At 44.0% G+C, this 17,251-nt stretch overlaps 1 protein-coding gene across 1 annotated transcript; it reads right to left on the bottom strand.

Annotated features, from left to right (window-relative positions):
* Positions 1 to 2,909: 2,909 nt before the first annotated feature.
* KLF17 (KLF transcription factor 17) lies at positions 2,910 to 16,091 on the bottom strand. Its single transcript, XM_047727141.1, has 3 exons — positions 15,983 to 16,091; positions 4,407 to 5,244; positions 2,910 to 4,057 (listed from the first exon to the last, which is right to left on the bottom strand). The coding sequence occupies exons 1-3, from the start codon at positions 16,064 to 16,066 to the stop codon at positions 3,813 to 3,815; spliced, it is 1,167 nt and encodes a 388-aa protein (XP_047583097.1). The 5' UTR covers positions 16,067 to 16,091; the 3' UTR covers positions 2,910 to 3,812.
* Between the last annotated feature and the right edge of the window lie 1,160 nt (positions 16,092 to 17,251).

A 17,251-nucleotide genomic window follows, 5' to 3' on the forward strand; every position in this document is an offset into this window, starting at 1 on the left:
CAAAATCCAGCAACCAACAATGTACATTCAAAATTGTCTGGCCTCTAGTACAAAAATTATCAGCTATTCAGAGCAGGAAAATAAGGACAATTGTCAAGAGAAAAACCAACCATTACAGACTCAGAAATGATGAACATGATGGAACCAGCATCTGAGGACATTAAAACAGCTCTTTTAACTATGCTTCTTATGTTTGAGGGAGAGAAAAATATGGGAATGATAAGAAGAGAAATAGATTTTTTAAAGATCCAGGTGGAATTTTTAGAGATGAAAAGTACAGTATCTGAAAAACAGAGCAGATTACACTGTAGAAGAAAAGATCTAAAATGAGAAAGAAAAGACTGAAAAAAATGGACAGAGCATCCGTGGCCTGTGGGACAACAGCAAACAGTCTATTATATGGGGAGATTCTGAGTCAGGAGAAAAAGGGGAGGGGGACAAAAAATTGACAAAACATGCAAAAAATTCCGAGTTTTATTGACAATAAACCTTTAGATGGAAGACATTCAATGAACCCCGGACAGAATAAACAAAGTTCAAAACCACATAAAACAAATCATTATAGGGTTTAAGAATATATACATATGGTAAAAAAGAAAAGCAAACACAAATTCACCAAAATTCAGGATAGTGGTTACCTCTGTAGAGGATGAGGCCCCTGGTCAGAGGGGAGCACCAAGGCATCAAATGTTTTTAGTGTGTGCTTCTTTTTTAAAGTGGCCTAAAGGGCAAATACATTATTACTTTAAACTGTATATAAGCTAACTTTTTTGCACATGATCGACATCAATAATAAAAATACAAAAAAATAAACTTCATCCATTCTCCTTCCAGTCACTTCGAACACAAGCTATTAACCTGGGAGTTATCCTTGACTTCTCCCTGGCCAACCAGATCCAGCTATCCCCGGGTTGATTTTATCTCTTAAACCTTTCTACTACTCTCCACCTACACGGTCACACCCTGTCCCAGCCACCTTCCACTCTCTTCCACTCTCACCTGAAATGATCCCTTCCCTTTAAGCAGAAGGAACCATTTTTAATCACGACTAATTCTCTCATCAGTTTGAAGGTGTCAATCTTGCCCCACTTGCTATCTGGTGCAGAGATAAGGAAATTGCCCAAGGCCACAGTCCAGAAAATGGCAGAGGCAGGATTCAAAATCTACTAATCTCACTCCAGAGCCCACAAAGCCTTTACCCCACCCATACTACCTGGTGTTGAACAAGATAATTCTGGGAAAGGCTTAGCCAAGGCCTGCGATAAGGTAACCTGTAAACTTCTTCCCGTCCAGTAACTTCCTCACCTCCTTATCTGCCTCCTAGTTAGTCCTTACCACTGAGCTCAAACCCTATTTCCCAAGGGAATGCCTTCCTAACCCTTGTCCTCTTACAGGCAAGTCCCTGATATTTGTCCTCACTGCATTCCAAATGTCTGTTGTCCTTCCTCCACTAGATTGTGACCTCCACAAGGGCAGGGCCCCTTGTTGCCCAACTCTGTAGTGTCTGGCACACCCCTGCCCTCTCTGGCTCCTTCCAGTTCCATTCCTTGGTTAAAGTGATGGGTCACCAACAGACCTCTCTCTTATGTCCCAACAAGCAATCTGGCCTTCTGACCCTACCAGCAGGGATGTGTGTGAGCCAGGTAGGGCAGGGAATGGAGACCCATTCTGGCCCACTGAGCCTGAGATGTCCTGCTTCACAGAAGGGACCCGGTGCCCAGGTGGGAATGAGAGAGACTTTGGGCTCTTGAGACCTGAGGCCACGCAATGGGTCCCAATCAAGCACCCCTGCCCTTATTTATCATGTCCACTCCCCCCACTCAATAGTTTGGGTGGAAGGCACCAAATGCATGGTGCAGGTACACCGGGGCTACCAAGGGAACAGACCAAGGTGGCCATGCAGGAGGAGGTAAGGGTGGGGATGGGGGTCACAGGTGTCACTCTACCTGTGGGACTTCCACAATGCCCAGAATAAATCTGAGCCCCCCCGAGATCTGGCAGCTCTTCTTGGCAACACTGAGTGCTTTCAGAATGTTTAACTGTGGTCTTAATGGCCCACAGCAAGGTACTGTCATGCTCTGAGTCCTTAGTGTCCAACACAGGACATGACCAAGGGGAGATATCCAGGAAATTGAGGTCTGGCTAAGGCCCATGAGTCCTTCAGGGCTGGCTCAGGCACCTCCTTTTGAGAAGTCTTTCTTCCCTGACACACCCTTCCATTGTCCCTGTGCTCTCCACCATGAGTCCCCACAGCTGTGATGCTCCTGTAGTAGACTCAAAGAATGTTTGTCAAATGAATAGAAGCTTGCTGGTTTGACTCTCCTCTGAGCAGTTGTGTTGGTCCAGCAATCTGTCTGGAATTCTTTTCTCTTCATTCACCTGCTCAGTTTATTTCAACACTTAAGGGATTATTAGATATTACATATACTCACTGAGCTCAAGGGTGACCTTCCCTTTAGGTGTTCCTTCTCTCCATGGCCACACCTAGGTGGACTTCTCAGCCCCTAGACAAGATGATCCCTTGGCCACAGGACCTGATTCATATCTCTGCAGCTATCACCTGGCAGTGTTTGGCAACAATCCCAATTCTGGTTGGAATTCCAGCTCTGCCACCTGAGTTTAGGCAAGTCCCTATTAGTTTGCCAGCCAGTGGAATGGCTGGCTGAGAAGTCCAGAAATGAGACTCAAAACCACCTGAGTACTCAGGATAGCTATTATCCTCTCAACCCTACAGGAGGGAAAAGGGCAGGACAGAGCCTTTAATACCTGGTATTTGGTAGCCCAGGTACCGGTTAGGGGAGAAGAGGAAGTTACAGTAGGCTTTGTCCTTCTCTGCCCCAGTCTACTGTCCTCCACCCCAAGTCACCTAGAAAACAGAGCCTGAAACAAGAACTAAGTACTAATGTTTTATTTGAGAGGTGCAAACCCAGGACACTGAGTGAGAAAAGGGAAGCAAGGCAGGGAAGAACTGATAGTAATGCAAAGTGATAGCAGTTGGGTCCTGCTTCATGACAAGCCTTGAAGAAACACAGCAGGTGTGCCCAATGGCTACTTGGGCAATCTCCCCATTGGAAAAACAATGCCTTGCAGCTACCAAGGAAAGGGAGGGAAGAAGGTACTTGATCCGCCTGAGTTTCTCCCATCTCCCATTAATTGTTATCTCAGGAGCATTTACTCCCCCACACTTCTGGGCTGCTAATAGCAACCTGAGATACCAGATCCCATGCCCTGCAGTGCGGCATTCCATCCAAGTCTCGAAGCTATAGGAAAGAAAATCTCTGGACATGTGGCTGGTGAGTGCCAGAGAGAATCTCATTCAGTACCTAAGACGGGTCCAAAACAGTCCAACACTGTTTTTCTTGTGTGCCAGATGAGGAAACATGGTATAGAGACCAAACACCTTTTCCCAGGTCACATGGCTAGTAAGTGGTAAATTTAGGATTTAAACATAGTCTGGTTCTGGAAACTATAGAAGACCAAGATAAGGAAGTTGGATTTTATGTAGCAGGTGAAGGAAAGTCGCTGAAGAGTTTCAAGCTGGGCAGTGACACAAGATAAAGAGCGAGCTTTTGGATAAAGCTCCCAATCTCTACTTTCCTTCATTTTCCCACGTGGCGAACCTTGGCAAAAGTAGGTGGCCCCAGAGAGGCGAGGACACGCAAGACAGTTCCAAGGAGTCCAGAGCTCATAGGCTTTAACACCACCTCATAATCTTTCTCTGTCTTCATCTAAGCCTATACCTACTGAAGACTAGCTGGTCAGAGGCAGGCAAGATCTGGGTAGAGAAACCAAGATGAGGAGAGGAGATTGGTCTAAAGACCAGCAGCAGGAGGACCAGCCATCTGTCCATTGCTGGCCTGGGGATCTGGGGATCCTGGCACCCGTTGATGAATCCTTTGGTGTTGCCTGAGATGGTCAGATCTCATGAATTGTCGGCTGCATTGATCACATCTATGTGGTCGGTATCTGGTGTGTATCCGCATATGTCGTCCAAGCTCATCAGAACGGAAGAAAGACCACATACAGCTTTCCCACATGCATTTATAGGGCCTCTCACCTGTGGGGAGGTGACAAGGGACAGAAGAAATTAAGTAGAAGAACATGCCAGCAGGTGCTTAGAAAGGGGTCTGACTCTATTGAGGAAGAGCAGTCAAGGTTGAGAAACCACAAGAAAACCAAGGGAAAGGAGCAAGGAGGCAACAAAACCAGCAGTCCCATGATTCTGACATGGTCACACTAGATAGCAGGGAAAGCACACTGGTGGGGCCAATATAGTTTGACCCCAAGCTTGAAAGATAACAAGCTAATCCCAAGCCATTACAAACCAGTGGTCTAGCACAAATCTAAAGCCCAGAGACTCCTCTACCCCACCCAACCCTACCCCACCTATCTGACACCTCATTCACCTGTGTGTTTGCGTTGGTGACTCACAAGGTGGGAGCGCTTAGTATAAGCTTTTCCACAGCTTTCATATTGGCAGCAGTAAGGCCTTGAAACCGGGGATCTCCTCCTGAGAGCCCTTTCCTGGGACCTGGAGTTCCGCTCTGCTTTCAGTGGGGCATGCATGGGCTGCTTGGGTAAGGGGTCTTCCTGGGAGCCTGGCTGGCTGAGAGAGTCCTGGGATTCTAAAGCCAGAAATGATGGGGACCCAGCTGGGCTCCTCCTAAAGTCATGGGGTTCTTTAGGGGGCAACATCTGAGTCAAAGAAGGAAGCATTGCCTGGGCCTCAGTAGAAGGCATGGTTGGGACCAGTAACATTTTAGGTGTTAAAGAGTCTCTGTTAGAAGGTACTGTGGGGGGGCCAGAATAAGGCATTGATGGAACATTGATGTGGGATGTCACTGAGATTCCACTGGGAGCTGAGACTGGCGGCCCACTGCGGGGCATCCTTAGATTCCTACCAAAGGTCATGGCCACCCCTGGAGTACTGGGCTCTCCTAAGGGCATCATCTGAGGACCCTTGAAAATCACCATGCCTGGCTGGGAGGGAGACATTCCCTCACAGTACATCATCTGGGAAGGTGTGCGAGTCACACCATGCTCAGGCAGCAGCATATTGAACTGTGGCCCCATTTCACTTGCATTCTGCCTGGGAGCCTCAGCTAAGGCCAAAGGGATCCTCTCCAGCTCTGTGCACGGAAGGAAGTAGTGAATGCCTGATGTGCCATCATTCCAAGAGGTATGCACTCCACTGCGTCTAGGAGATGGAGACATGTCCAAGATGGACATTGACTTCTCAGTATCCTTGAAGAGAGAGAAGTGAAATTCACCCCTAGTTCAAATTCCAATTCCACATGTCCCTCCTTCCCAACTCCATCCCTCTTTCCCATCTCCCTTATCCAGCCTCCAAAATCTTTTGCCTGAATTATCCCAGCACCAGGCCATTCTCCTGGGTGGACTTTCTAAGAAGCAAGTCTAGCTGATAGGAGCTCAGTGGAAGCCTGGATGGGACACATGCCATTTTTCCTCCTTGTCATGTTCATGTCAAAAAAAGAACCAAGAGAGCAAAAAAAATATTCCATAGCCTATAGCTTCAGTAAAACTCTGAGAAAACCTTCAAAGATATCTTTAAGTGTAAGGGTGAAAAAACATACAAAATTGGCCTAAGTGCAGAAAGACACAAGAGTGGGAAGAATTGAGGGTTCAGATGGGTCATGGCTCTAGTCAAACTTAGAAAGCATCTGCAAATATTTACTTACAGAAGAGGGTCTGAGCTGAGTTGGAACTGCAGTGGACAAGTCTGAGATCAAACACTAGAGGAGGTGAGGAAAAGAGGACGATTTTTAACAAGGGTAGGAGATTAGCTTGGAAGTCAAGAGGTGGTATTCCTGGAAGACTGTCTGGTGTAAAGGGAAATAAAGAAGAGATGGGCAGTAGAACCTCTTGAAACAGGACGAGATCCAAGAAAAAATTTTAAAGCTGTCCATCACTGTAGCATTAGAGAGAGCTCTTGCTAAAAATCCTGATTTCTCACAATATTATTTTGAAACTACCTTAATGAATAGTTTCCCATCTATTCCTCCACTGCGACAGTCCAGAAAAGACCAATCCATTCAAATATGAAAACCAAAACCTAAGTAAAAAATACAGTATCCACAGAAGATACTAAAACACCAAGAGAAATTGAATATTGCAATCTCAAAAACCAAAACAAACGAACAAAATAAATCAGGGCTCCTGGGTGGCTCAGTTGGTTAAGCATCTGCCTTCAGGTCAGGTCATGATCCCAGGGGGTCCTTGGATGGATCCCAGCATCTTCTCCCTCTGTCCCTCCCCCACTGCTTCTCCTTCTCCCTCTGCACACACACCCCCACCCCAGCTCAGGCTCAGGCACTTGCTTCTCTCGCTTTCTTTCTCTCTCCCAAATAAATAAATAAAATCTTAAAGAAATTGACCGGAAAAAATGTTGCCACAGATCAAGAAAAAATGAGCAACATTCACGCACACACACAAAAAGAAAGCAAACTTAAGAAAGCAATTCCGGCTTTTACACCAATTACAGAAACATCACAGAACAGAAATAGCGGAATTCAAAGAAGTTATGTCCAGATAATAAGGTACAAGTTCTATTAGAGGGGAGCAGGGGAGACAATGATAAGGGGCATGGAGGGGGCTTCTGCAGTGGTGGCAATGTTTCATAGATCTTCACTGTGTAATCATCCATTAGGCTGTACACTTATATTCACTTCTGTTTGTTATTTTTCATTAAAATAGTTTCAAAATAATATTGTAAGAAATCAGGATTTTCAGCAAGTGAAAAATGCTATTTTAAAAATCAGAGTAGAGGCACCTCGGGGGCTCAGTTGCTAAGTTTTTGCCTTCGGCTCAGGTCATGATCCCAGGGTCCTGGGATTGAGCCCCACGTGCTCCCTGTTCATCAGGAAGCCTGCTTCTCCCTCACCCTCTACCCCCACTTGTGTTTCCTCTCTCACTGTTTCTCTCTCTGACAAATAAATAGATAAAATCTTTCATAATTAATTAGTTAATTAATTTAAAATCAGAATAAACTACGTAAAAATAATGGTGAATTTAAATAGGAAATATTCTATACATTTTCCCTCCCAAGAGGGAATTTGTAGCTGTAAATGCTTATAATAATAATTTTTTTTTTAAAAGATTTTATTTATTTATTTGACAGAGAGAGATCACAAGCAGACGGAGAGGCAGGCAGAGAGAGAGAGAGAGGGAAGCAGGCTCCCTGCTGAGCAGAGAGCCCGATGCGGGCCTCGATCCCAGGACCCTGAGATCATGACCTGAGCTGAAGGCAGCGGCTTAACCCACTGAGCCACCCAGGCGCCCTATAATAATAATTTTTTAAAAAAGCTCAAATCAACAATCTAGCTTTACACCTTAAGGAACTTAAAAAAAAGAAGAAGAACAAACTAACCCCAAAGCTAGCAGAAGAGATGAAATATTAGAAAAAATATCAATGAAACCAAGAACTGGTTCTTTGGAGAGATTAACAAATTGCCAAACCTTTAGCTAGACTGGCCAAGAAAAATGTGAAAGTGAGGACATTACTACCCATTTTACAGAAACAAAAAAGATTATGAGAGTACTAGGAACAATTTCATTCCAACAGTTTGGATAACCTAAATAAAATGGATAAATACCTAAAAAGACCAAAATCTACCAACACTGAATCATGAAGAAGTAGAAAATCCATACAGACCCATAACTAGTAAAGAGACTGAATCAGTAATCAAAACCCTCTAGGACAAAGAAAAACCCTGAACTTGATGGGTTATGGTGAATTCTAAATATTTAAGGAAGGATGGATATCAATGCTTCTCAAATTCTTTCAAAAAATTGAAGAGGAGGGAATACTTGCTACCTCATTCTGGCACTGCCTTAATACCAAAGCCACGCAAAGACATCACAAGTAAACTAAACAACAGACCAACATCTTTCGTGAATACAGATACCAAAAAAATCCTTAAAAAAAAAAAAAATTCAGGGGCACCTGGGTGGCTCAGTGGGTTAAAGCCTCTGCCTTCGGCTCAGGTCATGATCCCGGGGTCCTGGGATCAAGCCCCGCACTGGGCTCTCTGCTCAGTGGGGAGCCTGCTTCCTCCTCTCTCTCTGCCTGCCTCTTTGCCTCTTTGTGATCTCTGTCTGTCAAATAAATAAATAAATATTTTTTTAAAAATTCAGCAGGGCGCCTGGGTGGCTCAGTTGGTTGGGCGACTGCCTTTGGTGCAGGTCACAATCCTGGAGTCCCAGGATCGAGTCCCGCATCGGGCTCCCAGCTCCATGGGGAGTCTGCTTCTCCCTCTGATCTTCTCCCCTCTCATGCTCTCTCACTCTCCCTCTCAAATAAATAAATAAAATCTTTAAAAAAAAATTCAGCAAACCAAATCCACCAGCATATTAATCAGATTATACAACATAACCAAGTGGAATTTATTCCAGGAAGACAAGGCTGATTCAGCATCTGAAAATTAAACTAAAATAAAGGGGGGAGAAAGCAGAAAAAGCATTTGAAACAATCCAATACCCTTTCATGATTAAGGAAAAAAACTCTCAAAAAGCGAAGAATAGAAAGAAACTTCCAATTTGATAAAAGGCATTTATGAAAAACTCTTAGCTTATAGCATATTCATGATGAAAGACTGAAGGCTCTTTAAGATCAAGAAGACAAGGATGCCCACTTTGACCATTTTTATTCCACATTGTATTGGAAGTTCTAACCAGAGCAATCAGATAAAAATAAAAGGCATCTGTATTGGAAAAGAAGTAAACTGTCTGTTCCCAGATGATATGATCATATATGTGGAAAACCTAAGGATTATACATACACCTGTTAGAACTAACAAATTCAGCAGTAGTAAGAGTCATTTTATAAAAGGTTGTTTATTTGTTTATTTGAGAGCATGAGTACACACATGTGAGTGTCAGAGAGGGTAAAGGAAGAGGGAAATAATCTCAAGCAGACTGTACAGAGTGTGGAGCCCAACTCAGGATTCCATCCCATGACCCTGAGGATCATGACCAAGTTGAGACCAAGAGTCAGACACTTAGCCAACTGAACCACCAGGCACCCCATAAGTAGTAAGATTCAAATTCAAGGCATGAGTAGATACTTTTCCAAAGAAGACATCCTGATGGCTAACAGAATCATTAAAAGATGCTCACCATCACTCAGCATCAGGGAAATACAAACCAAAACAATGATGAGATACCATCTCACACCTGTCAGAATGGCTAAAATTAACAACAGAAGAAACAACAGGTGTTGGCGAGGATGCAGAGAAAGGGAAACCCTCTTGCACTGTTGTGGGAATGCAAACTGGTACAGCCACTCTGGAGAACAGTATGGAGGTTCCTCAAAAAGTTAAAAACAGAGCTACCCTATGACCCAGCAATTGCACTACTAGGTATTCACCCAAAGTACACAAAATACAGATTCAAAGGGGTACATGCACCCCCATGTTTATACCAGCATTATCAACAACAGCCAAAATTGGGGGATATATATCTATCTCAATCACACAGTGGAATATTACTCAGCCATCAAAAAGAATGAAATCTTGGGGGTACCTGTGTGGCTCAGTCAGTTAAGTGATTGACTCTTAACTTCAGCTCAGGTCATGACTTCAGGGTCATGAGATCAGGCTCCATATGGGTCTCTGCACTGGGTGTGGAACTTGCTTAAGATTCTCTCTCTCCCTCTCCCTCTGCCCTTTTCCCCACCTCCCTCTTCCTCTCTTAAAGGAAAGAAAGAAAAAGGAAAAGAAAAGAAAAAAATCCTGCCATTTGCAATGATGTGGATGGACCTAGATTGTATTACGCTAAATGAAATTAGTCAAAGAAAGATAAATTACCATATGATCTCATTCATGTAAGGAATTTAAGAAAGAAAATAGGGCATCTGGGTGGCTCAGTTGGTTAAGTGTCTGCTTTGGTTCAGGTCATGATCTCAGGGTCCTGGGATGGAGCCCCACATCAGGCTCCCTGCTCAGTCCAGAGGCTACTTCTCCCTCTCCCTCTACTCCTCCCCTGCCAGTGCTCGTTCTCTCTCTCTCTCTCTCTCAAAAATCAATCTTTAAAGAACAACAACAAAAAAAGAAAACAGTGAACAAATGGGAAGCAGGGAAAAAAGGAGAGAGGGAAACAGACCATAAGAGATTCTTAATGATACAGAACAAAATGAGGTTTGAGGGCAGGGAGGTGGTGGGGATGGGCTAGATGGGTGGTATTAAGGAGGGCACTTGCGATGAGCACTGAGTGTTATACCAGTGAATCACTGAATTCTACTTTTTTTTTTAAGATTTTATTTATGTGTCATAGGGAGAGCAAGAGCACACAAGCAAGGGGAGGAGCAGGCAGAGGGAGAAGTAGGCTCCCCACTGAGCAAGGAGCATGACCATGGACTCGATTCCAGGACCTTGGCATCATGACCTGAGCTGAAGGCAGATGTTTAACCGACTGAGACACCCAGGTGTCCCTGAATTCTACTCCTGAAACCAATATTGTACTGTAAGTTAACTAAGTAAACTTTAAATTAAAAAAAAAAAAAAGATTTGGGGATATCTGGGTGGCTCAGTCGGTTAAACAACTGCCTTCGGCTCAGGCCATGATTCCAGGGTCCTGGGATCGAGTCCTGCATCGGGCTCTTTGCTCAGCAGGGAGCCTGCTTCTCTCTCCGCTTCTGCCTTGCTGCACTCTGCCTGCTTGTGCTCTCTCTCTCTGTCTTTCTCTCTCTCTGACAAATAAATAAGTAAATAAAATCTTAAAAAAAAATAAAAATAAAAATCAATTAAAAAATAAAAAAAAGATTCAAATTCAATACACAAAAATCAGTTGTTTCTATACACTGATGATAAACTATCTGTAAAGGGAATTACAAAATCAATTTAATGGATAATAGCATCAAAAAAAAAGAATTAAATATTTATAAATAACCAAGGAGGTTAACTTAATCACTGAAAACTACAAAATATTACTGAAAGAAATTAAATACAAAATAAACGGAGAGACATCTTAGTGTTCATGGACTGGAAGACTTTAATAGTTATGATGTCAATGCTACGCAAAACCACCTACAGATTCCATACGACCTCTTACCAAAATACCTTTTTTGCAAGAATCATCTACCCCCTAAAATTCATATGGAATTGCAAGGGACCCCAAATAGCCAAAAACAATCTTGAAAAAGAACAAAATTAGAAAATTCGCACTTCGTGATTTCAAAACTTACTACAAAGTTAAGTCATCAAAACAATGTAATATTGGCATTAAGTATAGACCTATTCATCAACAAAAGGAATAGAGCCCAGAAATAAACCTCCATACATATGGTCAAATGATTTTCAACAAGGGTGCCAAGATCGTTCAACGGGGGAAAGGACAGCCTTTTCAATAAATGGTGCTGGCAAAGCGGGATATCCACATGCCAAATAATGAAAGGCCTTTACTTAATACCACATATGAAAATTGACTCAAAATGGATCAAAGACCTCCACACAAGAGCTAAACTATAACTCTTAGAAGGAAACATAGGGGGAAAGCTTCATGACGTTGGATTTGGCAATGATTTCTCGGATATGACACTAAAGGCATGGCAACAGAAGAAGAAAAGAGAAGCTGAATTTCATCAAATTAAAATCTTTTGGGGGCGCCTGGGTGGCTCAGTGGGTTAAGCCGCTGCGTTCGGCTCAGGTCATGATCTCAGGGTCCTGGGATCGGAGCCCCGCATCGGGCTCTCTGCTCAGCAGGGAGCCTGCTTCCTCCTCTCTCTCTGCCTGCCTCTCTGCCTGCTTGTGATCTCTCTCTGTCAAATAAATAAATAAAATCTTAAAAATAAATAAATAAATAAATAAATAAAATCTTTTGTGCGTCAAAAGACACCACCAGCAGAGTTATAAGGGCAACCCGCAGAAGGGGAGAATACATTTGCAAATCACATATCTAACGGAGACTAATATCCGGAAGATATAGGGAGCTCCTAGAACTTAACCCAAAACAAACAACCCAATTCAATAATGGGCAAGGGACTGAACTAGACTTTTCTCCAAGGATATACAAATGTCCAACAAGCAAATGAAAGATGCTCAACATAACTAACCATTAGGGAAATGCAAACCAAAGCCACAATGTGATACCACTTCACACCCATTTAAAATGATTGTTACCAAAAACAAAAAAACAACCCAAAGTGATGGCAAGACATGGAAAAATTAGAACCCTCGTGCACTGATGGCAGCAATGAAAAATGGTGCAGCCACTATGGAAAAGAGTATGACAGCCCTTCAACAAATTAAAAATAAAATTACTTTATGATGTAACAATTCCACTTCTGGTATCTCCCTACAAGAATTGAAAGCAGGGACTGAAACAGGTAATTGTATGCCCATATACATGGCAGCAGAATTCATCGGAGCCAAAATGTAGAAGCAACCCAAAGTATCTATCAGCAGATAAATGGATGAACAAGCTGGGGCATATACCTACAATGGAATATTATTCAGCCTTAAAAAAAAAAAAGAGAGAGAGAGAGAGAGGAAATTCTGATACATACTTCAACATGAATGAGCCTGGAAGACATTAAGCTAAGTCAAATAAGTTGGTCACAAAAGGACAAAAAAAATGTATGTTTCCATTCATATGAGATATCTAAGAAAGTCAAATTCAAAGAGACAAAGTAGAATGGTGATTTCCTGCCAGGGAGATGGGCAGGGTGGAATTGAGAAGTTACTTTTTATTGGTTAAAGAGTTTCAGTTTGGAAGGCAGAGGAACATAGTAGAAGTGAGGGAAAAACTGCAGGAGACTCTTTTTTTTTTTAAATGATTTTATTAATCTATCTGACAGAGAGAGATCACAAGTAGGCAGAGAGAGAGGGGGAAGCAGGCCCCCCACCGAGCAGAGAGCCCAACTGTAGGGCTCGATCCCAGGACCCTGGACCTGGACCCTGGGACCTTGGGACCCTGGACCCAAGACCCAAGCTGAAGGCAGAGGCCTCAACCCACTGAGCCACCCAGGCGCCCCCCACAGGAGACTCTTAAAGGAAACAAACTGAGGGTTGCTACATGGAGGGATGGGGGAACTGGGTGATGGACACTGGGGATAGTACGTGTTGTAATGAGCACTGGGTATTATAGAAGACTGATGAATTACAGCCCCTGAAACAAATAATACATCATATGTTAATTAATTAAATTTGAATTTAAAAAATAAAAATAAAAGAGTTTCAATTATGGAAGATGAAAAAAGTTGTTGAGATTAATAGTGGGGATGGTCGCACAGAAATGCGGTATGACTAATGCCACTAATTATACACTTAAACATGGTTATAATGATATTTTTGTTATGTAGATTTTACCACACTTTAAATGTCTAAAAAAGGTCCCACTGGCCAAACTTGTGACAATTTGAGAATCGAAAAGAATAATGACTACTCGTTTTAACAGAAGCTTTGAACATTGTGAATTGAAGTAAAATTAAGTGTTTTTTTAATCTCTTTCTGGTAGGAAACTTATTTCAAAATCACCAGAAGAGTCCAATGGTTTAAGAAAAATCATACTTTACAGAAGAACACAGACTAATAAATGTAAAAGGAGTGGTAGAATTGGAAAATCATTATTTTACAACCCTTAATAAAACTTTCGATTAAGGAAAAATTAACATTTGGTTGACACCAATAGCTGACTGATTGGTGGGGAACTGCGAATTTGGATCTATCCAAGATAATGTTACACAGATTACTTTCTGACCACAAGGCTAAAAGTTAAGTTTGAATCAAGAGATCAATCAGGCTTTTCACTAACTTAATTCAAGGGCCAAGCCTAGTGTGACCCAAACGTGGGGATCCAGATTCATCTCTGATGAAGACGGAGCCTACCATACCCAGGAGACCTTCTTAACAACAATCAGGAATCCAATGAAGCTTAAGGTCTAAGTTCAGTTTAGAAGTGGATCCAAGAGCCAGAGGGAGGATCAAGCTAAATTATACCAGGAGAATGCAAAGTGATAAATCCAGAAGAATAGTCCACAAGACCAAAGTCAGGATCATGAAAAATGGAAAGTCAGGAAAAAAGAAAACTACTCTAATTTCAAAGAAACTCAAGAGACTGAACAACCAGATGTGGCGTGTGGTTTTAAACCGGATCCTGGTTTGGACATAGTATTGTAAAGCACATTTTAGGCACAACTAGGGAAATCTGAAAACAAATTACATTTAAGATGATATTAAGAAATTAGAATTCTGGTAGGTTTGAAAATGTTCTGACCATGGAAGAAAATAATTTTCTTTCACCCTAGAAGGGCCGGGGAGAACCTGTCTCATTCACCACTATACGCAGCTCGCATAAAGTAAGCACATAACAGGCTCCAGATAATGTCTATCAGATGGGTATTTCTGGGGCGCTCAGCCCCCCTTTTCCTCCCTCTCAGTGACGGCCCTCTTTTATTTTCATGATCCTTCACAGGCAGACTTCTTTGGAAATGCTTAAAATATACACCTTCACCACTACCTTGCCTAGTTATTCCCCCAAATTCGATTTGGCCCCCATTTCTCTACAGAAAACAGCTTTCATGAAGGTCATCAATGACCTTCGTGTCACTAAACCCAAACACTTGTCAGACCCCTTCTTGCTTGACCTCTCTGAAGCTCCTGAGACTACTGACCACACTCTGCTTCAAATGTCTTCCTCCTGTGGCCTTGGGAACACATTTTGTCACACTTTCTTGGTTTTTCTCCTTCCTCCTCAACCACCTCTACAGGTTTCCCGTACTGCCTACTTTCCAGGCAATCTTTCTCATGCTAATGATCCATTTAGGTTTATATTCCACTTATTCTAAACCAGTAGCTCCAGGGCAGAAATCTCCGGAATCTTCCAGCTGCCTACTGCTCAGTCCACGTGGATAGCCCAAAGGCTCCTCTGTCAATGGACTGGTTCTAAAACTCGAGCTCATCCCCGCTCGTCCCCTCCCCCCACCCAAGAGTAAAAAACAAGCCTGTTTCTTCTCATCCTTTGCTCTCTCGCAAAATGTTACTATTCTTGCCCAGCCGTGCAGGCCAGAAATCTGGTAAGGTGTCCCGGATGGCTCCTTCACCGCCTAGATGCAAGTTAATGACCAGTTTTGCGGTGTCCACCTCCAAAACATGTCCAAGATCTATGTGGTTTTCTCTATGTTCACCCTCACCTTCCTAATGAGGCTGCCACTTTGGTTCTCACTTGGATCATCACAGCAGCTTTCCAGCAATCACCTGGAATTCTGCCCACCTATCAGGGTACTCTTTACAAAACGCAAATATAATCACAACTGATCACATTTAAATTCCTCAAGGCCTGCTTTGGGCTCTGGCCCTGCAGGACCTCCCATAAGGCTGGGAATCCCCGCCTAACTCCCCTTGGGCCACTCTCCCATCACTCTCTGGGCCTTAGTTCTCAGTCCATCTCTCACTTCCTCCCAAGGCTGATTCCCTTCCTGTCTCTGGTCTCAAGCCCTGCAAACCCTTCACCCAGCCAGTTCCCCAGGTCCAGACCAAATCCTCAGCAGTCTTCCCAACCTCCTAAATCAACTCAAAGACCTCTGCTATTTGTTCCGGTGGCCCCCGTTCTTCTCCTCATAGTAATTTGTACGTGTCCAGTCATTCAGCTACTTATTAATATAACAGCATAGTATCCTACAGTAAGCTCACCCCAAGGTCTTGGCAAAGGCCTGCTACTTACTAATTGTTTTCCTCCCTGCTTGCTTCCTACTGACTTTCTAACTCTGTCTTCTTTCCTGGATATTCACGTATCCAGGGCGTTCTGTCAAGTACGACAGGGCGTCGCCCAGGCCCTCTTTAGCCCCAGAGCCCAGCATAGGTGCTAACGCTGGGTGAATATTAATTGCATAAACGACACATCATTTATGTCCGTGATCTCCCATCCCTCCCCTTCCCACCCCTACCCTCACACTTCTGATACCTCAGATTTCTGCTTCCCTCCACCCCCGCCCCCGACGCCCGGCCCTGGGGCTGACGTCTGGACTCACCAGTACGAGATGATGCTGAGCCGGCTGCCACTGTCTGAGCATCTCCGCCCCCCGCTCCATCTCCGCCTGGGATGGGCTGCACATCAGGACCGTGTGCAGGTCCAGGCCCACACCAGATCACAGCTGAGACGCTCCGGCTCAGCGTCGCAGGTCAAGTGCCCCGCCACCACCACGCCACAATCACAATTGCCTAGCTCAGCTTCTACTTCCCACCGAGCCAGGGGGGCGGAGCCAAGGGCCGCACCCACAGACCCACCCATCAGCAGCCGCCCCACCCCGCCCCACCCCGCCCCGCTGCAGGGGGCACCCAGGTCCTGCCCAGACACGGCCTGGTCACTAACAGGGGACCTCGAACCGTCACCACACCTTGTGTCTAAAGTCTACCCCTACCAGATTTACCCCATTCGCCCTTCAGTCTGAGCATCTCTTTTTGGTCCTTTTGGTCCTAGCGGGGGTAAGAACATTGAGGTTTCAGAGTCTAGGCCTTGGAGACCTCAGAGTGGAAAAACCAGGGCAGGAGGCAGGAGGCAGCTACAGACAGGGGTACCGGAGACAGGAGAACCATAACCAGCACCCCACCAGGTCAGGGTTCTTTGTCATAAGCTCCCAGAGGCCTGGATCTTCTCTGCTATAAACCAGGTACCTCTCTCCCTTGTGTGTACAAACCAAATTCTGGGACCTTCCTAGCCGGTGTCTTTATTCCAGAATACTTACTGAGTACCTCCTGTGCGTCGCACTGTTTTTCAGAACTAGGGATATAATGGCAAACAAGACAGAACCAAGGGTCTTAACTCTCAAGGGATTTTCATGTGAAATGGGCGGACAAGTGAACATAATAAAGTCAATAGTTAATATGATATTCTTTGGTGGCGAGTGCCACAGAGAAAATGAAATAGGAGAATGTGAGCTGAGCACTGAGTGCCTGAAAGGGACCTCCGCATAGGAAGACTGGGGAGATCTGAGGCAGAAGAGAGCTTGGCTTGCGTGAGGAAACACAGGGGGACCGGGGGACAGCCACTGTGTGAGAGTGGAGGAAAGTGGAATGATATGATAGGGGATGGTCTTGGAGACCATGGACAGCAGTTTGAACTTCATTCAAAGTATGATGGGAAGCCACTGAAGGATTTTAAACAGGAAATTAATAGGATCTAAGTTTTTAAAATAATCATTGGGGTTCTTTAAGGTTTAGGGATTATAGGATATGAGATCAAAGCAGGGACACCAGTTAGAAAGCTAAAGGAGGGCGACTGGGTGGCTCAGTGGGTTAAG

The sequence above is a fragment of the Lutra lutra genome, chromosome 4, assembly GCF_902655055.1.
Source record: "Lutra lutra chromosome 4, mLutLut1.2, whole genome shotgun sequence".
NCBI classification, from domain to species: Eukaryota; Metazoa; Chordata; class Mammalia; order Carnivora; family Mustelidae; genus Lutra; species Lutra lutra.